At 38.3% G+C, this 23,472-nt stretch overlaps 2 protein-coding genes across 4 annotated transcripts in view; one reads left to right on the forward strand and one right to left on the reverse strand.

Moving 5' to 3' along the window:
• Positions 1 to 353: 353 nt before the first annotated feature.
• GPATCH11 (G-patch domain containing 11) lies at positions 354 to 12,855 on the reverse strand. The gene is made up of 9 exons (XM_063305695.1): positions 12,832 to 12,855; positions 12,359 to 12,443; positions 6,519 to 6,745; positions 5,708 to 5,749; positions 5,491 to 5,611; positions 4,926 to 5,016; positions 3,598 to 3,705; positions 2,294 to 2,375; positions 354 to 683 (listed from the first exon to the last, which is right to left on the reverse strand). Exons 2-9 carry the CDS (start codon positions 12,406 to 12,408, stop codon positions 628 to 630), a joined length of 777 nt encoding a protein of 258 aa, XP_063161765.1. The 5' UTR covers positions 12,409 to 12,443; positions 12,832 to 12,855; the 3' UTR covers positions 354 to 627.
• Positions 12,856 to 15,351: 2,496 nt separating this feature from the next.
• Positions 15,352 to 23,472, forward strand: part of HEATR5B (HEAT repeat containing 5B) — a 52,606-nt gene continuing 44,485 nt past the window's right edge. For all 3 annotated transcript variants that reach the window (XM_063305707.1, XM_063305716.1, XM_063305725.1), the window contains exons 1-7: positions 15,352 to 15,514; positions 16,102 to 16,313; positions 16,891 to 16,999; positions 18,524 to 18,673; positions 19,466 to 19,637; positions 20,253 to 20,410; positions 21,505 to 21,754. In XM_063305707.1, coding sequence (XP_063161777.1) covers positions 15,389 to 15,514; positions 16,102 to 16,313; positions 16,891 to 16,999; positions 18,524 to 18,673; positions 19,466 to 19,637; positions 20,253 to 20,410; positions 21,505 to 21,754 — 1,177 coding nt within the window. In that variant the 5' untranslated portion in view covers positions 15,352 to 15,388. The remainder of the gene's footprint in view (positions 15,515 to 16,101; positions 16,314 to 16,890; positions 17,000 to 18,523; positions 18,674 to 19,465; positions 19,638 to 20,252; positions 20,411 to 21,504; positions 21,755 to 23,472) is intronic.

The raw sequence follows: 23,472 nt of genomic DNA on the forward strand, positions 1-23,472 counted from the left end.
CAAGAAAGGTAAATGTTTCTTTCCCCTTCATAAACTACCTATTTTTTCCCCCAAGAATTGAGGGAGGGGCAAATAAATCACAGCTGCATTTCTATGCATGAACTCAAAGTTGCATAACAACTTTGGCTAAAAAAGCTAAGAAATTTAACAAAGAGGGAAAAATGCACAAGGAGGTTTTCTGTGTGCTGAATGATGGATCATTTCCTATGAACTCATCATGAAATCCCTTGTTCACAGTTTTATTGTGAACCTAAACAGGATTATCTCCCAACTGCTAAATTTTATTGTTTTTGAGTTTCTTGAGATTTTACTTTGCTGAGACCAGAATGTGCATTTATCAAATCTGAAGAATCTAGAGTCAATCATGTTAGATTTTAATGTTTTTCATAAGTAAACATAGCAGGATTTTAAAAAGAATAAATAACTCAGAAAAATAACAAATTACAGTTCCTATTCCAAAGAATTTTTAAATAGAGTTGTAGAAAGCCCATTTTATATCCAAACATGGAAGAGCTCAGGAAGCAGTGACAAATGACCAATTTGCTCAATGAAAAATACACAATAACATCGTCCACAGCTCTTCATTGAGATTACAGAATTTTGCTATTGTTTTGAATTTTTATAGAATTATTCATGATCTGTATATGTGTTCCCAGGGCAATTTGAAGATAGATCTTCTTGATCTGCAAAATAGAAAAAAAGAAATTTGCAAATTTTACAAAAAGCAACATACATACTAGATTAGAAGTCTGAAATGAAAATTGTATTTTGTTTCAAGCTCAGAGTAAAACAGCCCATCTGAAATGTTCAGAGTTGACTGTATTCTGAATTCTATTTCAAGCCCTGAATACTCTAAATGGGCAGTTCTGAGCTTGTTTCCTATGCCTGGAACACGCAGGATGATATTGCTTAAAATGGCCAAGTGTTATTTCACGGTCAGAAGAGAACAGCTAGGTTTATTCCAACCTCAAAACAAAACCCTTAGGAGATTCTCACAGTGTGAGTGGGCTCTTTTAGAATCAGAGGGGTATTTAGGTTTCCAAGGGTGGCAATTGACACAGGAAAACTGAGATAGTGAGTGGAGGCTTTTATGCTTCTCCTTTATGATTTACAGCAAAAGTATTTACAATATGTATTTACAACAAGATCCCAAATTTTACCCAGTTTTGGGTTTCTCTGTACCAGAGACTATTCCCCTCTAATTCTCCTCCTAAATGCTTAACTTCCTCCCCTTTCACTCCATCTCCCCTCCGCACCCATTTCTGGGATTATCAAGAGAATAAAAAGAAGGAATGTGCTGGGTTTACAAATGAGTGTGCTCAGCACCGCGCATCTCCTTTTCATCTCCTTTCCTTGGAGCCACTCATCTGATCATCATCTGTGTCTCCTCCACTGGGGAAAGAACCTCTCCCAGGAGGCTGCTGCCCAGTCCTTCCCCAGAGACTAGGGCTTCACCAAAGACCGCCTCTTTCCCCTTCCCGTCTTGCACCTTGGGTGAAGTTACCATCTCATCTTTGCTGCTGTTCTTCCAGGGAAGCCCCCAGTTGACTTCTCTTCTCCCTCCCCAAACTGGGAACCAACCACTGCTCCACACACTCATGCAACTTTACTCTCTGACTTTTCTTTCCAACCACCCTCTTCTACAGAGTATTCGTAGTTCTGTCTCCTTGTTTCTTCCCTTGTTTTCTTTCCTCCTCCTTTCTTTCCAATTTTGGGTTAGGCCAGCAGCATGTCCCCCAGCAACACCTACATATATACAAGGCTGGGCCAGGGGGAATGCTGTGTCCCACAATGGTTCTGGCTAGCAACAAGATCAGCTCATCAGCCCTTGTGACAGTGCACCTGCACTCCAATGCTAGGATAGATCATCTTCTCCTGTTTTCTCTCTCCTTTTGCCGACTCCCACCATCACAAAAGCAGCCATACTAGGCCATTAAAAACCATGTACTACAGAGATGTTTTTGTTTGGACCTCAAAATGCTTTTCAAGGTAGAAACAATGGGGTCTAAATGTTTTGCACACATTAACATAATTGTGTGTGTGTGTGTGTGTGTGAAATCATTGGACTTTCTGGCTTATCTTGGATTTTAATTCCATATATGATTGGTCTCATAGCAAATGATATATCCTCTATGATCAACAGCTGTTCCACATCTTGAATTTCAAGCAATTACTGCAATTACAATGTCACCTGTGTATTCAGCAGTGGACCAAAGAAACAACATTTTAAAATAAAAAATAAAAGTTGAATTAAGTTGTTGTTTGGCATAAAAAAAAACAGATTTAGGTTTACCTTGGTAGGCTGTTCCGCACCAGATGCAATAGTGATACTCTTCTCTTAAATAAGTTGTTAAAATGATTAACTTTTCTGATTCCTGAAAAAGCACCAACAAGTATATCTTTAAATGCCATTGAATAGATCAAACAATTTGAGAAAGGCATGTGTAATCACAGATTTGGCAATAAAAGGTTGTATTTGCTAAATGAGAATTTTTAGCTTCTACCTTTTTGCTGCCCCTATTACAATGACTGTAATAGGACTCTTAATGTCTCTTACAACTTCCTACTTATTATTTCTTATTACTTGAAGAAAACCTGAGGTGGCTTTTCTGTGTCTTATTTATTAGCATGAAAGAATCTATCAATAGGGTTACTAAAAGTCAATACTGATTTGATGGCACTTAATCAAAAACATACATCATATGTAACATTATATGCCATCAAGTCATTTTTGACTCCTAGTGACCACATAGATTTTTTTCCATGATGAACTATCCCTAACCTGTTCTTTCAGGTCTCCCAACGCTGCCCCCATTGCCACTGTAACTAAATCCATCCACCTTGCTGTTGGTCTTCCTCTTCTTCTCTTTCCTTCCACCTTTCCTAGCATTAGAGCCTTTTCCAGAGAGCTAGGCCTTCACATAATGCCTCCAAAATAGAATAATTTGAGCCTGGTCATTTGTGCCTTGAGTGAGAACTCTGGGTGGATTTGTTCAATGATCCATTTGTTTGTTTTTTTGGCTGTCCATGCTATTCTCAGGAGTCTTCTCCAACACCAAAGTTCAAAGGTGTCAATACTCTTCCTATCCTGCTTCTTCAAAGTCTTTTGCTTTTGCTTCTATGTCACAGGGAATACCATGGCTTGCACTACTCTAACTCAGGAAGAAGAGGATGACCAGCAAGAAAGTGGATGGACTCAGTTACAGTGGTGATGGGTACACTGTTGGAAGATCTGAAGGACCAGGTTAGGGCCAGATTGTCAGGAAGAAAATCTATCTATGTGTTCACTAACAGCTGACACTGTTTTTATGGCACATCATCAATCAATCAATCAGTGTATATGGGTGCAGATCATCAATCAATCAATCAGTGCATATGGGTGCTGAGTACATGCACACACTCAAACAAAACTGTACTGGATCAAGAGTAATGAGAATGCCAGTAATTACTTTAATCATTTTGTTCAATATTTACATTTATTGCAATGTACCTACTTCTCACCTAGTTTGGTGATCACAACAGAGCACCACAACATGAAGTGTTACCAGCCAGTCTGCCAAAGGCAACTACTAAAACAATATCTGAACATGTACTTACTTTAAGTTCATCTTCCTTATCCTCCTCCACTTCGTCTTCTTCTTCTTCGTCTTCTTCTTCAGTCTTTGGTGTTAGCCAGTACCAAACCTCTTTGGGGAATTCAAGGCCCTTAAATAAAAACATGGCAATAACTCCCACTCTACACCATTAGTTTTTTTTAGGACTGCCGTAACCTTTGCCCAAATGGGAAATCATAATATTAAAGACAAAGAAACCAATTTTAAGAAACACTGCATTTTGAAATGGCTTTTTTGATGATGAAGTGGGTTCTGCTTTCATAGTATCACTGGGGCAGGCCTACTTAACCCTACAGTGTTTAAGCTGTAGGGGATGTAAAGTTCCCTCTCGTCTCCCATGCTTTTTCACATATATATGAAACTGCTGGGTGAAGTCATTCAGAGATCTGGGGCAAACATGGCCATGTGAGTCCTACTTTACATCTTCATATCTCAATTTCAAGTCTAGATTACTATAATGCCAGTGAAGGCTGTCTAAAAGCTTCAGTTGCTACAAGTTGCCACTCCTCAGCAAGTCATGTGCAAGGCTGGATTTATGTTGTATTTAGTCTCTACAATCTATACTAGCTACCCATTACACTTCAAGGTGTTTTGGATAAAGCTCAAAATTGCTTGACACCCAAATATTTGCTGGAAAATCATTTCACATATGCACTAGCCAGGCCTTTAAATCTTGCTTGCAGAGCCACTGATACCTCCAGCTGGGCAGATAATTTGAGCCTGAGCATTTGGGTTATGATGTCTTTGCTATGGAACTCCCTAACATTTGCTCTTCATCTAGGTGTTTGGAAAGATGGACTGCTGACTATAGTATCATTTCTAATACTTTGTATTGGATTCTAATTCTATAAACTGCTCCATTATTTTTACAGAAAGGGTTGTATATAAATTCAGTTAACAGTTTAATAAACAATAGAAATCAAAATGTGGCCCAAGGCACCACAGCATAGATTGCAGATTTGATATTTTAAATATATTACATTGCAGTAGTAAAAAATTCTTGCAAAACAGCTGGCCTTGTAGGTAGCAGTCTCCTTGAGCCTCCTGCTTGCTGACCTATGAATCCAAGCCAGTCATTTATATAAATCTAAAAGACTATTTTTTTTAAAAAAAAATCAACTCATTAATATACCAATTGTATCTACAATGATACGTATTTATAACAGGGTTGTTGTAAAATATTTTCCATAGTTTGTTGAATTCTGCACTACCTATTTGGAAGGCTGAAGTAGGGAGGTCAAGGCATGGCATAAACCCTGATTTCTTAAGTCTTTACATGACAAAATCATAAAGTTTTTTATTTAAACTTACTTTCTGTATATCTAATTGTTGGCAGGCTTTTTGACTTTTCTCAAGGTCCCATTTTGCTTGCAGTTGCTCCTGCTTAGTCTTCAGTCTCATTCTTAGATAATGACAAAACCACCATCAGTAAATTTAATAGACAACTGTATTTTGGTAAGAATTACTCAATCATTTTTCCTGTTCTGGATATTATTAAACTCAATGTATGAGCTAAAACAGGGTAGCTTCATCCCTAATGTTGTGTGTTAAGACAGAAGGGAAATCTGAGATCCTCCAGGAATAGCTGGAAGTCCCAACATCCTTCAACAGTGATCATGTTGGCCAGAGCTGCTGAGTGTTGTAGTCTAGGGCTGCTGAGTGTGCTAGTCTAGGAATAGTTGGAGAGAGACAGTTTCTCCACTCCTAATATGAGTGCTGCTGGGGCTTTCTTATATATATGGGTAGAGGTCTCTGCATATAGAGGATTTATATGAAGGCACTTCCTTTTAGAAGGTTGTGCCCTCACCTAAGTATACAAATGGTATTAGCAGTTAGGAGAAAACGCCCAAGGAATAACATGAATGGGGCACGCTACTTGAAGAGGTCAGTTGCCTGCTTCTCCACTTGTTTTTTCATATTCATTTTTTTTCTGTAGTTCTCCAGCTTTTCCTCAGCTTTTCGTTTTTTTGCTTCTTCATGGCCAAGCCCACTTCTTCCTGTCCCAAATATAAAGCAGTTGTATGACCAATTGAGCAACACCACATTTGAATGAAAAGCAAAAAAAAAAAAAAAAGGCCAGGTATTTCACAAACCTGTAGTAATATTCAGAGGAATGGGCTCAACTATTCCTGTCCCTGCAGAAGAGAGAAATGTATTCACTGTCAGTAAAGTAACATATGATCCCCTTGCTTCATTTCGCTTGCTATCTTTTATCTTTATCTTTTATTGATTTTATTGTAATTTCTTTGATTGTTGTGAGCCGCCCAGAGTCACTGAGAGACAGGTGGCATACAAATTAAAAAATTATTAGTAGCTGTAGTATTTACTACATTATTCCCTTCTATGTATTTTGTATTTCTTAGATTTATACCCTGTTTGTCTTCCATGAGCTTAACGTTCTCTCCAATTTTTCCCCACGTCAATAAACCTGTGAAGCAGATTGGATTTCAAGCACACCCTGGATCTCTGGCCTTAAGGAGCTCAGAAAGACACTCCACTGGGTTCTCTTTTGTAATCTTCCCAAGTCAGGATTCACTCTGTGAATTCTATTTTTTTCTCCAATGTATCAAGAGACAATGGCAAACAGATTAGAAGGTTGGATTAGGGTTGGGAAGAACCAGATCTTCAAATCCCAGCTCAGACAAAAAGCTCATCAGCTAACTTCCGGGATAATCTAATTAATTTCATAGGGTTGTTGAGAAAGCAAAATTGGAAGCAGGGAGAGAGAACAAAATGTATTATGTTGAGGAAAAGCAGAATATAACTGTAATAAGTCAATTACTAGAAGTCTTTGACTTCCTTTTCCATTATTCTGCCAGCTGAGATTTTGACAACTCTTTATGGGACAGTAAAAACTGATTCCTTAGCAGTAACAATCTGAATGCTGGATGTGGAGAAGCTCACCACTTTTGCCAAGAGGCTGGCCACTTCGGTACCCCATCTTCTGGAGCATAGCAAAGCCTTTATTTTCATTTCCCAAAGCAACATTTAAAACCGTTTCACGTTGCTCTTTCTCTTGTTCTTTTATGCTCTTTTGCCTACTTTTCTGGTTAGCTTCTTTTTGTTTTTCCTCTTTTTTAAAAGTTTCCTTCACACGTCTCAGCATCGGCATTCCAGGCCTGATGTCCTGGCTGAACAAAACAAAAAGTTAAAAAGTTACCTAAGTACAAGATTCTGTCAAAAAGCCATTATCCTGCTTTAAGTATATTTTATACTGCTTTAAAACATCTTGGGGGAGAGGGTATATAACTGATGATCCTCTGGTCATTTCATGAGCTGCTTTGAGTCTGCCTGATGAGGAAAGAACAGGAGATAAGCTATTACTATAAGAAAAACAATGCTCATTCAAAATATCATTAAACTTATAGGATGAGGCTGAAAGAAAAGATACAACATGGCTACATGTTTCCACCCCTGTTCACTAATCTGGACTGAAAATATGGATCATACAATGTATGAAGAGAAACAATAAAGAGATAGTGCTTCATTTTAGGCTTAGTACGTTGCCTGAATACGACCACTGTGGTTGTTAAAGTTAACAAATAGATGCTATAGAAGTCATGAGTACTGATGGTGAGCAGGAGGGGGCCCCTATCCAGGGGGGAAAACGCATGCGTAGTACTGAGCAATTAAGCAGCCAAAGAGACACAGATCAGACCCGCCTTAACTTTCGGGGTTTATCTGTCTGGGTTTCTCCCACGCTTCTTCAGTTTGTTAGGATTCTGTTTAACGTAGTAGTAATAAACACTAGAGACCTACTCCTCGTCTCAGCGTGCTTTCTGACTGTTAGGACAATAAGAGGCATGTTGGAGGAGTGGGTGGGCTGAAATGTTTGACCCATTTTTTATTCTTGAGATGGTGGGGTGGGGAGGGGATTGAAGAGACAAATGAGGGCTTCAAGCCAAGCAGAAAATTAAGGCACCCATTTCATTCTCTAAAATCTCCCCAATCCAGGACTTTTTTTTTTGCCCATTTTTGTATTCTTCCAAAATTACTCCACATTTCAGCCTAACAGCTACCTTTAGACATTTCCCCAAATATAGGGTGTTCTTTCAAGTCTAGAACACTCGGCTTGGCTGGATTTATTAATACCCCCCCCAAACTTTGGACAATATCAGATTTTTAACTAGTATTTTTGCTTTTACTCCAAACAGAAAAAAGCCAGTGGCTATAAGTTTAATAGATTCTGAGAAAGCATTTGAAATAGTTTCTTGGCAGGCTTTTTTTTAAAGTATATTTCTTCACAGTTTTATATTTTGGATTGATGTAATTGATCCATCTCCTAAATCATGACTAATTATTGACATGCCTTCTCCTTAAATTTATGTCAAAGTATGTACTAAGCTGCCCTTTTTCACTTTTTCTATTTTCTTTGACTTTAGAACCTCTTGTCTGAACAATTAGGAATTCTGAAAACATCAGTGGAATTACAATAGGGGAACAGAGTATAAGGTTATATTAGAGTCTGATGGGCTTTATGTTTTATAGATACAGTAGATGAGAGAACTCTATTCCTAAACTCATGAATTGCATCAATATACAAGTTTGAGATCTTATACAAACCACAATAAATGTCACCAGGTCTCAATAACAATCTATAAAAGTGTACAGATTGAAGGTCTAAGTTATATTCCAGGAGCCCTTCTCAACCTCTATGCTTGAATGCCTCCCCTTTTGGATGCAGATGAAAGAATAGTGGAGTCCTTGGTGCTCTCTGAGCCTTGTTGTTTTCTTGCAGATGTTTCATTGCCAGACTAGACAACATCTTCAGTGGAAAGAGGGAGTGGGCCTTGCTCTCAGTTTATATACCATGGCTTGTCCTGCTTGTGTTGGTAGGGGTGTTGTTCTCTCCTTGGGAGTTCTTTGACTGGGCTGTTGTTTGCTGCTTGGTTGATTGCTTGAGTTAATATACAGAATAAAGAATATACAGACAGAGGTGACAGAGTTCCTTTGAATATCTAGGATAAATGTGATAAATGTGAATATTGTATAGCTTCAAGGTTGATTTACTGTATATGTTAAGGGTTAGGGTTTACAGAATACTTAATATATTTCTTTGGCAAGAACATCTTGAGATTTTCATTGCACAAATTACAATTACTTGTTGAGATGGATTTCACTTTTTGTGCTTTCAGTTTTATCACTGGGCATTTATTCTAGCTTCACTGACCATCTGGAATAAGGAAATTGATAATTCAGCTGCTCTCTGGGCTCAATTTGAGTGTTATTCTCTGTCCCCACTGTAATTTTGGCAAGTATGGGGATCCCTTTTGTGTGGGGATCAATTTCAATATCTGTACGTAATGCTCCAAGAAAAGTGACAGACTTTGTATTTCTAGGCGCAAAGATTACTGCAGACGCTGACTGCAGCCAGGAAATCAGAAGACGTTTAATTCTTGGGAGGAGAGCAATGACAAATCTCAATAAAATAGTTAAGAGCAGAGACATCACACTGACAACAAAGGTCCGCATAGTTAAAGCAATGGTGTTCCCTGTAGTAACATATGGCTGCAAGAGCTGGACCATAAGGAAGGCTGAGAGAAGGAAGATTGATGCTTTTGAACTGTGGTGTTGGAGGAAAATTCTGAGAGTGCCTTGGACTGCAAGAAGATCAAACCAGTTCATACTCCTGGAAATAAATCCAGACTGCTCACTTGAGGGAATGATATTAAAGGCAAAACTGAAGGCCACATACTTTGGCCACATAATGAGAAGACAGGACACCCTGGAGAAGATGCTGATGCTAGGGAAAGTGGCAGGCAAAAGGAGGAGGGGCCGACCAAGGGCAAGATGGATGGATGATATTCTAGAGGTGACGGACTCATCCTTGGGGGAGCTGGGGGTGGCGACGACCGACAGGAAGCTCTGGCGTGGGCTGGTTCATGAAGTCACGAAGAGTTGGAAGCAACTGAACGAATAAACAACAACACAAAAAATGCTCCAAGAAATCTATGTAAAATATTAGGTTGCACTTAAAATTTTGTTTTCTTTAGACATGAAGATGTTATAGTGTGGAATAATCCCCGTTTAAAAACAGTATCTAAGACTGGTTTGGGGGGATGTTAAACTGGGCTTCTCACATTATTATGACCTTGAATGTACTCTTTCCTGAGAATCTACTTTTAAAACGTTTGCAGGACTACTTCAGAGTGCTTCTTGGCAGTATATTCAACTGTAGTATTTGTTATTTGGTTTATGTATTCCAGATGCAACATTGCTTCTGAAGTTCTATAGTGGTTAGAATTATCTAGGGCTTCTAAGCCAGTAATACTTCTTTATATGATAGATGTTGAAGGAAGTTGATGAAATTGTTATTAGTTATTTATGTGACTTCTGGAGTAACAAGCTGGAATGTCCTGTCTTGGTAAATCAACAGGGAGTTGCATTATACTATGTGAAAGTAGTTTCCTATTATCTTAAAGTGACCCTTTAATGCTGTTGCGTTTATCTATACTTTTTTTTTCATTATTTTCTTTTGTTTATTATTAGTATAATAAAAGGTACATACAGGCTTGACAATCATACTCAATGTATCGTTATAAATGGTTCCTCATCAAACTGGGATGGTGGAGGGAGGAACTAAGTGAAATGTCACAAGGTTCAGTTCTGGTTCAGTGAGTTTTAAATTATGGGAAATAAAAACATTCTATTCATAGCTTGACAGAGCTGTGTCCACTTTTTAGCAAAACATATTAAGAATCAGATCCAGGAAAGAACAACAGTGATGATTAAGGGACTAGAAATGAAGTACTACTGAGAAAGATTGAAAGTATTGGGAGTGTTAAGAGTTTAGGAAATGGTAGACAAAAGATCAGACAGAAGGTCAAAATCTCTTCTCCATTGATCCAGAATGCAGGTGTCAGGTTGTTAGGCAGCCATGGCGCCCCTAAGATTGGCACGGTCATGGGGAGCCTTTTGAAGTGTGGGGTGACACGCTGACACTTTGAAGTGAAACAGCCAGGTATGTGAATTGCGAAGCCTGCAGGCAATATAACCAGGAAACTGCGCTGAACACTTCAGAACCTGGGACAGATCAAAGGGCACTGTAATCAATGTAAAGGATTCACCCTGGAAAGTGAGGCGTGGGAAGAGAGGTGGGGGCTGAAAGTCCCATTGATTTAAACCCTTGATTGCGCGGGCTTTCCTCACTCAAATTTTTAATGTGTACCAGGTTTCTTGCTGTAATAAATATTCCTTCATATTCCTACATGACTTGTATAAGGGATACTGATTTATCAGCTACAGAATCAGGTTGTTACAGCAGGTTCTAAAAGGCTAAAGCAAGGGAAATGGGAACTTACAATTTCTAGGCCAGAAACTGCAGTCATGTAAATATGCAACAATTACTTGACTTCAAAATTACCAAGTATCATTCAAAGTATTCATTAATTCAGAAGGGCAGGAGAAAGAAGCATCAAGTTTAAACATCTGAGAGAATATAAATATTTTACTACTTAATACTAACAGCGGCATATGGCTTCATTCTTGTCTACAATCAACTGTGGTGTATGGCTTCATTCTTGTTTACACTTGTCTGCAATAAAGTCTATAGACAGTAACATAGTCAAACCATGTCTAAGCATTTTCAGACAAACCAAACTAAGAAGTCAGGTTCAGCCATGAACTCTCATGAGATCTGTGATTTAATGTTGAGTCTCATAGATACATAATAATAGACTTAAGTTATGAAAGAAAAGTTCTGATTAAATATCAGGGGAAAAAAACTTCAGAAGAGTAACAGCAGTTTGATAGTGGAACCAAGACAGCTATCTATTGTGGGTGCTTTAATCTGGATTCTTAAACAGTGTAGAATATTGGTCCCAAAGGCTAAAAGATGCCCTCTGAGTTTGAGACATAAGTCATAGTTCTATAGATTTAAAATGATTGTATCAACATTTTCTTCATGAATGTTGGACATCTATACCCCTTTTCAAGAAAAAACAGATATTCAGCTAATGGTTGGAGACATGGCATTCAAAATGGAGTACAGGTTCATTCAATGCTACAGCAGCTCCCTTTGAGTTACAAATTATCTAGCTTATTTTGTTTTGGGAACCCCCTTAATTTTTATAGATGCTCATGTTCTTTTGAACTACATACCAATGGTTTAGAAACTAACACAAATACAAAAGAAAGGGACATTGCATGCTCTTATAGTTGCAAAAAGGATACTTCTACAAAGATGGAAGGATATATCTTCCTTCTCGATTTTATAGTGATCTGAAGAATTTAATTCTTTTTATATTTGGACAAGAGTTCTACAGATATTGTTAGGAATCTCAACTGGAGTACTCTAAATTTGTCATCTTTATATTCTTATAATTTTAATATTCTATTTGTTTTTGCCTTTAAATTAGATAAACTGACCTCAATGTAAAGAAATTAACTGTACAGTATATCAACGTATGTTTAAGAGTTATTCAGTACACATACTGAATAATAAATTGCATGTGATCAATATTCTTACTGATTTACCTTTTTCTTCTATTTTCTTTCTGAAAACAATCGAAAACAGATACATGCTTGTCCACATGTATCTGAGTGACCAGTTTAATTCTGTAAATTATCTTCCCCAGAGTTTTTCTATGTAACCAGAATTTTGAAGCAAACTGCGTATTTAAAAAATTGTGCCCATGTTTTCAATCATGTATTGGATATTTCAAATTTCATAAAACCATTTCAGCTTCAGCATCCTTATTAGGAAAAGGCAAGCATGATATACCTAGAAAAAAAAATCCACTTACTTAATATTAATAAAGGAATCAGACATGTAATCCTCTTCTGCATCATCCATGATTCACATCAATCTTCCACCTGCAACCTTGCTACCTATAAGTACAGTTCAATTATTTTAAAATGCATCAAAAAGTACTTTTCTTTGATCTCTAGAGGAAAATTCCGTATTTATTAGACCCAAGGCAAACAAACCCTGAATCTGATCTTTGTGTATGATTCTCCCCCATGACCCTAATTTCTTAGCTAGCCAGAGCATCAGCACGCGAGAGAGCCACAGTGGTGCATTGATAGGATATTGGTCTTGCCCTGTGAACTCCAGATTCTGGTCCTACTCACTCGTGGAAACTCATTGGGTGAGCTTAGTCCACTTAATTCAACGTACTTCTCTGGGATGCTATTGTATAACTGACTGATCTAACCCATCACCCAACCCCTGGCAGCAACGCTCAACCATTTACTCCTCTTGGTTACCATTCCTTACCTGTAAGAAAAACACAGCCAACCAGACTCCCACTTCCCCACTTTCTAAGCAGCTCCACCGCTGCGCATGCGTCCCCGTGGCCTCACTTCCTGGGTTTCGAGTGCGCATGCGCCTGAGCCGGCCTTTCTTCAGCTGGTTGTGGGGAGGGGCAGGGCAGGAGCCGTGAGCTGTGGCGACCTTCGGGCTGTGCTGGGTCGGATGCCGCCGCTGCCTGAGCTGGGACGAACAGTCAGGAAAGGTCGGCCAGGGAGACGCGGGGCTTGCACTGGACGGGGAAGAGCCGGAGGGGGAAGGGGTGGGAAGGCTGAGGGGACCCGGGGAAGGAAGCGGGGGCACAGAACCACGGCAGCCTCTCCGGGTGGGAGCCGGTCCCCCTCGGGCTTGCAGGGGATATTTCGGCCTTCAGGCACCGCCAGCAGAGGTGGCGTCCGGCGTCCCTGTGGCTGCTTTTCCCTGGGTGGATGGCAGGCGTGAGAACGGCCTGGGAAGCTCGGCCCTGCCGTTTCTTTAGCCCACTGTCCAACTGACAGCGGACTCTTAAAGGTCCCTTTCCGGTGTTGCACCTCGGACCGCCGTCACGGAATAGGTCTACGATCCGGGTTGCAAAGCTCCGGCGACCGCTAGATGGCAGAAAAGAGGTGCAGTTTCTTGTGTCTCCTTGCTGCGGTTCAGGTTTTGGCAGACGAGAGGTGGTGACCCTAGGATGCAAAGCATATGCTCCATAGTTGAGCCCTGGATGGGGACCCCCTTTGTGATAAGCCATGTTTGCACAACATGCTTGCCTGTGGATCAATTATGACTGGTTTACTACTACTACTATTATTATTATTGATCTGTATGGCCACCCATCTCATCTGGGTGGCTCACAACAGGTAAAAACAATCCAATAAAAACAAGTTAAAAACCGATATACAAACTTATAAAAACTGTCCATAATCAATTTGCTCAATCCATAGTATTTTGGGGGGTACATGACACACTGAACCCTAACCTACAGTGTGTTTAGGTACAATGTGTCTGGCTGCCTGGTGTTACAGTATGTCATAGGAACCCATCCACTGAGCAGATTTAGGGATTCCAGTATGGAACTGTTTCACACATTATGCAACTTCAAACCTGGGTTTGTGAGGGTGCCTCTACCAGCAATAAAAAGCCAGAGAAAATCCCAGTTCCCTATCTTTGGTGGTTGAGAAGGTAGTCCAACAGCAGCTTCAGAGGACTGTGGATGAAGTGGATTATATGGACCCCTTTTTTTTATTGTACAAGGCCAGCGTCACATTTTGTGAGATGGGTGGCTATATAAATATGATGAAATAAATAAATAGTACCTGAATTTGCAGATGTCAATGTATTGTCTTTTAATTGTTAAAAAAATTGAGCTAGCTGGTGATAGTATATAAATAAATTAATTCAATTTAAAGTTTTAAATTGAAAAGTTGTTTCAATTTAACAGTTGAACAGTTGAACAGACTCTACACAGATTCAGAAGAAGGATGCATAGCTAATACATTCAGGAGCTGAGCCCTGGTAGTCAAAGCATATTTTGTGATTCAACCCTGAGTACATGTATTCTTACTTGCCTATTAAAACTTTTAAAAAGTGTACTATATCAAATGTGCATGTAATAAAGGAGTTTTTTTCCTTAAGATATATTTGCTTATAAGAATATTGTTTTTCCTGTTTTTTTATGTCACATTGGTTTTTTCTTGTCAGTTTACACTGAAAATTGCAATATTTGAAAGTACATTTTTTAAAAAATATACTCATTTGTAGGATCTGAATATTCCAACAAATATGTATTTTTTGAATTAATAAATAAAATATTACAGATTTCTAAAATTCATAGATAGAACTAAGTGAAAACAGATTTCCTGATTATGCTTAGGAACTGATTTTACACTTCTATCAACACCCTTATGCCCCAAACAATTAGTTGCACTCATACAACATATTTGATGTGGTTACTGAATTAACCCATTGGGGACAGGGGGTTGCACAAAACAAGGATGCGTGAATGAACAAAATGGGATAGATTCAAACAACATCTAAGCCACAAAACCAAATTGTCACTAAATAATATAAACAGCCCAAAAGTCATTTTGGAGTCGGGCAATGCCAAAACTGAATCAAATATTTCTAGGGCTTTAACGGACCTAATTAAATGTGTTCTTTGACATTTGACAAAGTCACCATAATTCAATTACCACACACGCACACCTACACACACTGTGTGTGTAAAAATATACATCTGTGCGCGCACATACTGTACGTATCGATTACCTTGTTAGTTATCAATGCTCATTCACTCTCTCTGATAGAGATGTATCAAATCTATTCCTTGCAGCAGATATGTGATTGAATTAATGATTGATGATGATTGAATTAATGAAAGATGGTCTATAAAAATAATAGATAAACCAATAATAGATAAACCAGTTCAAATGCATTTTAAGGCTATGTCAAGTGGGTTGTTTTAAATCTACTGTTCTTTGTTTTTCTATTTATTTGTATAACAGGAAACAAGGGCAGTTATAGTGCAAAAAGAATTTAGCCAGCTATGGAACTTGCCCATAGTTTGCTATTAAATGAAGAGGCTTTGGTTCAGATCACTGAAGCAAAGCGACCAGTTTTTATCTTTGAATGGCTACGGTTTCTTGAGAAGGTGCTTGTAGCTGCTAACAAGGTATAATGGATTTTTTTCAGCCTTTATTTTTGTATCAATGTCTCTTCTAATATAACCAAAATGACACACCTGAAATATTTTGAACTGCCTAAATATTTGATTCTATCCTTTAAAATTATTGGGCTGTTTTCTTGTTTATGTTCCTGATAATGCATATCTACACGGGAACTCTATTTTCTGTGCTGAGGTATAGGATTACTAGTCTATAACATCTCCTTTGAAAGAAGGCTGTGACTGATGTGAAACTTAACATAACCAACTAATTCAGGTTTTAATTTTCTTTTCCTTTTGCTGAACCATTAATTTGCAGTGAAAGGCTTGTTATATCATGAGTTATAATTCTTTCTAACTGAATGGCATCAGTGTTTTGAAAAATGCCAAAGGCATTTATGGAAATGGACTTGAGAACAAAGCAAGTATTTTTAATTTTATTTAATGAATCCTCTTGTCTAAACTCATGATCGTTAATTTTATGTTCATATTTAGACATAAAAATAAACCTCGAGTGAACATCTGAAATAATTAAATGTTTAGGTATTGCCTGTACTGAACATAACAAATAAGATTTGCATTTGTTTCATTAACAGACAGATGTAAAAGAAAAACAAAAAAAACTTGTTGAACAGCTAACAGGTCTTATCAGCAGTTCTCCTGGACCACCAACAAGGAAATTACTTGCTAAAAATCTTGCTGCTCTATACAGTATTGGAGATACTTTTACTGTCTTTCAAACACTTGATAAGTGTAATGATATCATCAGGAGTAAAGATGATACTTCTGCCTATTTACCAACCAAACTGTAAGTAAATGTTACCTACTAGGAAAATTCCACAGCCTTCAGAATGTGTTAGGGAATATATCCAGTGTGTAACATAAGAGAAGACTCTATTTAATTTGATTATTCCATACAGCCATGTAAAATATTTGAAATATGCCAAATCGTTGGTGGATACATTTTATTTGAAGAAAAAATTATTTGAAACCATGAGGTCAAAGTTAGGAAACTTTACATCTGTTTCCTTGTTACCTTACTACTAATCTGTTCATCTGTAAAATTATTTCAGTATCCAGATCTGGATCATTTGAATTTAAAGTCTGTGCAGTATATGAAAATGTTCATCCTTGCTGGAAAGTATATTGGCTTGATGCTCCCTTTTAAAAGACAGATTCCTTTGAGCTGAGTTTGACTCCTGGTGATTAATGGACATTTTTTTTAAGCAACAGTGAAGAAATGGTTTGCTATCATCTTCCAAGTTGCTTTTCTGATTTCAAAGTTTAGTCTGAAGACTTTGGATTTCCTATTGGCATCCCATCCTTGGGTTTTTCAAGAGGATCTATTACTATAAAATAATTAGAAATTATCTTGATTTTTGTAGTACTGCAGTGGCATGTGTTGGAGCATTTTATGAGAAAATGGGGAGAATGCTGGGCAGTTCTTTTCCTGAAACAGTTAACAATCTCTTAAAATCTTTGAAAAGTGCTGAGGTAAGTAAAAGCAACGTTCACAGAAATATTTGAATTTTTGTACTGTATTCTCTAGTTTATTTAAGAGTCTGGATAACCCTGTTAACCTGTTGCATAACAGTAAATAATTTTGTAGCATCTAAATAGAAACAAAATTCTTATGTTATAGTTTTTCATGGACTTCAGTGGATTGTAGTTCATGAACACATACGGCATAATAAATTTGTCTGATGTTAAGATGTCACAAAAATCTTTGTAGTTAACAGATTATCGGTGTTGTAGTGAGCTAAAAATTAGAGGCATATTCAATGATTAGACAAATGTGGCTTGTAATTAATGTAATTAATTTACTACTTGAAGTAAATGTTGCATTGAATCTTAGTGCTTTCTTTGTATTTCCTTACAATTAATGTATTTTCATGTAAAGCTAATCCACACTATTAAAAGGCTACCAGCTAAACTTACAGCTGAACGGAAACACTGTTTGGCTAGATTCAGCCATTATCCTATGTTATGGTTTATTGAATTATCTGGTTCACATATAATGCTAAGTCATGAATCACTGTTTTTAAAAAATAGTGTTTGACTTTACATATTACACTAAGCCAAAAACAAACAACTATATTAGTGAAGCCAGTCTTAATTTATGTTGTGTGTATGTAGATCGACGATTGTCCCATTTCTCATAATAAAGGAAGTTTGAAAATTACCCCATGAGTCCCACTTCGGAGAAACCAGTTATGTACTGCCTCCTGGTGGTCAAGTAATGTGTAAAACCATAGGAGTATCTACAGGTAGTCCTTGACTTAGGACCATTCATTCAATGACCAAAGTTACAGTGGCACTGAATGAAGGAATTTATGACCAGTCCCTGAAGTTATGGCCGTTGCAGCACCCCCACGGTCATGTGATCAAAATTTGGGTGCTTGGCAGCCCACCTGCACTTAAACTGCAGGGGTGTTTCAACTTCCCCAACCCACATATCTCCTCCCCATCTATGCCCTTTTGCCCCCCTGCACTCCATGACCCCTGCTGCCCTAGCTGACCTTCGCTGTCTTCTTGCTCCCACTGCTGACCAAGCATGCCCAGCCTGGCCCTTCACGAGGCAGCTGCTGGCCGCACAATGCTTTCTTCTTAAGGTCGCACATGGCAGTTTCCTCATGAAAAGATCAGCAGGAGCAAGAAGACAGCAAAAGTCAGCTGCGGTGGCAGAGCACAGGGCAGCAAGGATGACTGGGACTGGGTTGGGGTGGCTGGGGCTTCCTGAGGCACTGCAGCTTTGCGCCGTGCTGCTGGAGTGACTGAGGCTTCCAGGGGCAGCGGCAGCTTCGTACTCTGTTGCAGCTCAGGGGCTTTTTGCAGCCCTAGAGCTGTGGTGTGCCAAGAAACCTTTGATAATTATGGCTTTTTCTTAACCTTAAAGCTTTATATAGAGATACAGGAATATTTTTCCATTATGATATATACAGTATACTGTTTTTAAATAAATGGGATATTAAGGCATGATTTTGATGAACATACAAGCTATCTTCTGGTGATTTGCAGTCACAGGGACGGAGTGAAATATTAATGAGTTTACAAAAAGTCTTAAGTGGCCTGGGTGGTGCAGCAGCTTCTTGCCACCGTGATATTTATAAGAATGCCCGGTCTCTCCTGACAGACAGAGCTATGGCTGTGCGCTGTGCAGTAGCAAAGGTAAGTTTGTTTAATTGTTTAAATGATAGAAACATTACTGCATCATTCATAGCATTTTCTAGGTTATCTAGTATTCTGAGTATGCTTTCTGTGTTGTACAGTTTAGTGTAGATATAGGCACTGCCCCTGAAATCACACTATTGTGTTTGTTGCTACAACCATTGTTACAGATTCTTTTGGAAAGATACAGTGTGAAATGCTAGTAGCTTAATTATATCGCTTTCTGAAAGTGTGTAGCTTGCTACAGAGCAATATTCACGTTCATGGCCTTATTTCTGATAATTTGGCATTAGACTTGAGATGCAAATCAAATAAATACATTCTGCAATTCTGAATAAAGGCAGGATGGCATTCTTCCTGTTGCTGGGGATAAAATGTTTCTAGGGTAACATGTAGGGTTTTTTTCCTGTCTTTCTTCAGTATCTGGCTTTTCCCCTTTGGGTTATTGGTGTGGAGCAAAAGCTATTTTATTCTTCGGTAGATTTTGAAGATGGAAAGAGTCTGGAGATGGAACTCATACTGTACTAGACTTTAAAACTGAAAACTATTGGGAAAGCACTTAAAAATAACTTAATGCTCCATTCTTTTCACCAATTCCAGATTCAGTTACAATCTTTGTGTATACGGTATACATCAGCAACCTTCACAAAGTGAAGACAGATTCCACTTTACCTTTTGCCAGTTATAATTTGTTTTAAAAAGGAAAAAGGATGATAATTGTGATGGCTAAATTCCAAGACTGAATAGATAAGCATTCTAAAAGTATAAACAATTTTTGGATTTTTTTTATAGTGTCTACTAGAACTGCAAAATGAAGCTGTGTTTATGTGGACAGCAGAATTAGAAAACGTAGCAACTCTTTGTTTTAAAGCTCTGGAAAACTCAAATTATGGTGTACGAGTTGCAGTATCCAAACTTTTGGGGACAGTTATGGCTACAGCACTGATACCAAAGCAAGCAGCAGGTACTAACCATTGAGTTATTCATATCATTATTATTTTGTTGTTCAGCAATAGACATATGGATAAGCTGAATATGTATACTATTAACTGTAAACAATGATAACAAAAACTATACTTTCACAATTTTTAATTGTATTAACATTTTGTATTTCATGGCTGTAATGTCATTGGTAAGGGACGCGGTGGCGCTGCGGGTTAAACTGCTGCGCTGCTGAGCTTGTCGATCGGAAGGTCGGCGGTTCGAATCTGCGTGACGGGGTGAGCTCCCATTGCTAGTCCCAGCTCCTGCTCACCTAGCAGTTCGAAAACATGCAAATGTGAGTAGATCAATAGGTACCGCTTCGGCGGGAAGGTAACGGCGTTCCGTGTCGTCATGCCGGCCACATGACCACGGATGGGTCTACGGACAACGCCGGCTCTAATGGCTTAGAAACGGAGATGAGCACCGCCCCCTAGAGTCGGACACAACTGGACTTTACGTCAAGGGAAACCTTTACCTTTACCTAATGTCATTGGTAACTTCAACATGACACAGTACTTACCAAAATCTCAGTTACAGCTATAACAACTGATTGAAAATATTCTGTTGAATAAAATTTTCTGTTTATTTGTTTAAGTGATGCGCCAGAATGTGAAAAAAGCTACATTGGAAGAGGTTTTAGAACTCATGGCCACTGGTTTTCTGCGGGGAGGATCTGGATTCTTAAAAAGTGGTGGAGAGATGTTAAAAGTAGGAGGATCTGTTAATCGAGAAGTGCGAGTTGGGGTTACTCAGGTATGTTTATTTTAAAATGCTTTAAAGCATTTTACAACAACCAGAGAAAGGATAAAAAACCCTCTTTCACAGAGTTGTAGAAATCAACCACTTCTGATGTTTATGTGTATTAATGTCATGAGTAAGGATGGCGAGCAGGGGGCTCCCACCCAGACTGTCAAGCGCATGCGTAGCACTGAGGAACTGTTCAGCCATTCAAAGAGACACAGATCGGGACCGCCTTAACCTTTGGGGTTTATATGGCTGGGTTTTTCCCACGCTTCCTCAGTTTGTTAGGATTCTTGTTAAGTACTAGTAATAAATATTAGAGACCAAGTCATTGTCTCAGTGTGTTTCCTGGTAGTCAGGACAATTAATTAGCATATAATGATTGCTTTTCATTATTTTTCAATATTATTCTTACAGCTCCAGCTGTAAATCTGTAATGAGATTCAAACAAGTGTGCAAATATGCCCAGTGGGCATTTGGCTGTTTCTTGAAAAAGCAAGTGATAGGCTTCTTTTGAAACATGGAGCCTTTTTAGTAGCAGTAAGATGTGATAGTGAATATTATTTATTTACTAATTTGTTTATACTAAAGAATGAAATCGTACATGGAATGCTAAAGGCATAGGCAAGAATGACCTCATCCTTCAAGTCCTAGCTATAATATGCTATGCAGCTGAGTAGGTTAAACTATGTAAATAAGTGGAGATGCTTGTTGAGTTTCTAAGGGAAAGGCTTGTGCTCAAAGTTCTTGGCAGACGTGTTCAAGAAACTTGTAGCACCATTTGAGGCTTCCAGTGACTTTGAGGCCATATACTATGAGATTATCATATAATATAGTAATATCAATATCATTATTATGATATTAAAGAGCTCCATCTGAAACTATGGGGAGTTCTCAATATAGGTTAGGTGTTATTGAGCTTGATAAGCCTATGTCATTGTAATATTGGAGGGCTTGATTTGGAATTTTCACTTCAGAAACAAAACAGTACATAGTTGTAAGGGGTAGGATGCTAGAGAATTGAAGGGAAAAAGTGTAAGTAGGCTTTTAAATTCAGAGTACAAATCCCATGAACCTTAAGTAATTTAATAATTTTGAATTTTCAGGCCTATGTTGTCTTTGTCACAACCCTAGGAGGTCAGTGGCTGGAACGCAATTTTGCAACCTTCTTGTCTCATGTACTGGATTTGGTTTCTCATCCTCGTGCAACTCAAACCCACGTAGAAGCTGTCTACTCTCGAAGATGTGTTTCTTTTATCCTCAGAGCAACAGTAGGAAGTTTATTGGGAGAGAAAGCACAGATTGCTGCTGCTAAAGATATTTGTCAAGCTATCGATAAACAGATGAAGGCAGTAGGTAAGAGAAAAAAACTTCAATATATGTGTGTTTTGTTTTTATTATTGCTGTCCTATTTTTTAATATTGGGATGAGGAGGTGCTAGTTTTCAAATATATTGAGCTACATCTGTACACCACTGGTCTGTATGTGATCATGATATAAATGAGATCTTTTGCAATAATTGTGTACCTGCAAAATAAAGACAGTGTGCAAATGTAATACCTGATTGCATTTTGCCTTCCAAATGGACCTCAGATGACCACTGAGTCGCAAAATAAAACCTCTAAACAGCCACATTTCCTGTTAGAGTGCTATCTTGTAAAGATATCATGGTGCCATGAGTATAAAGAAATGAGACTTATTTTCACTACTTCTTTGACTGGGAGAATAAAGGGCATTGGTAGGTTTTGGAAGGATTTTACTAGCATCTAGGCTTCAGATAATTCCTTGGATCTAAAGCTATTGTGTCCATCCTTTTGACACATACCATTTTCAAATAGAATGCATGATACGTACAGGTAGAGATTGGAGCAGTTGGCCAAGTCTCCTTTTTGCTACAGCTCATTGTATACCTTCAAAATCCCTCCTGGAAACTTGAGGAACCATCTAGAACAGATTTTTGATGGTGTGCAAGAAACTGAAGGGGAGGGGAAAAGAACTCTGTAATTCTATTGTATAAATTGGCTGTTTCTTGTATGATGTTGAACTCCACCAAAGACTGAAATTATTTTCTGTAAAACTCATATATTTTCTGGTTAGTCGTTTTAGTGATGTTATATAGTAATAATGTTTGCAGTGTTTTTCCTATGACATTTTGATTCTTTGTAGTAAAGTGTTAAGGAATAAGAATTTGATTCTTCAGTTTATAAAACTTTAATTTTTGGTGTATTTTTAAAAAAATATAAAATAACTTTCCACAGTAAAAAACAACAACCCAAGAATGGCGTATTTCTAAGTACACTCTTGCAATTTAAATATTTGCTATGAAAAATTGTGTTTTAATATTTACTGCTAACAGCATATATTAATAAGAAACTATAGTTTCCAGCCTTTTCCTTTAGGCAGACCATTACATTATTTTCAGAAGCTTTTAAACATATCCATATCAGCCAGAGATATGGGCACCAGTACACATATGACTCCTCCCACATGGCTATTAAGAGACTCCAATATTCAATAAAAATTAATATAAAATACCTTATTTTTAATATGGTCAAAATCTTGTGAGATCATTAAGTCTCGTAAGAATTTGGTGATCCTTCCTGAAGTCTTGTGGCATTTTGAACAAGAACATGCCCAACCTGCTGGACCAGACTGGATGGGCAGAACTAACTAGGAAAAGACGGTCCCTCAGGTAACCTGGTCCCAAGCCATGAAGGGCTTTAAAGGTGACAACCAGCACCTTGAATTGCACCTGGAAACACACCGGCAACCAATGCAGCTCCTGAAGCAGAGGTGTTTCATGTGCCGAGTAGCCGACACTATTTACAACGCGGGCAGCTGCATTTTTGCATCAGCCGAAGCTTCTGAATGCTCTTAGGAATGCTCTTCAGAGAATTCCACTCTCCTAAACTTTGTGACAAGCATTTGGGGTTACTGCTTTATACTGATGATGCAGCAATTATTTTGCTTATTGAGGTGGGCCCCAGGAGAAATCTGCAGGCCCTACTGGAATTCTGTAAGGAGAAAGGGTTTACAGTCAATCTCTCTAAGACCAAAATTATGTTTTTCTCAGG

The sequence above is a fragment of the Candoia aspera genome, chromosome 1 (assembly GCF_035149785.1).
Source record: "Candoia aspera isolate rCanAsp1 chromosome 1, rCanAsp1.hap2, whole genome shotgun sequence".
Lineage (NCBI taxonomy): Eukaryota > Metazoa > Chordata > Lepidosauria > Squamata > Boidae > Candoia > Candoia aspera.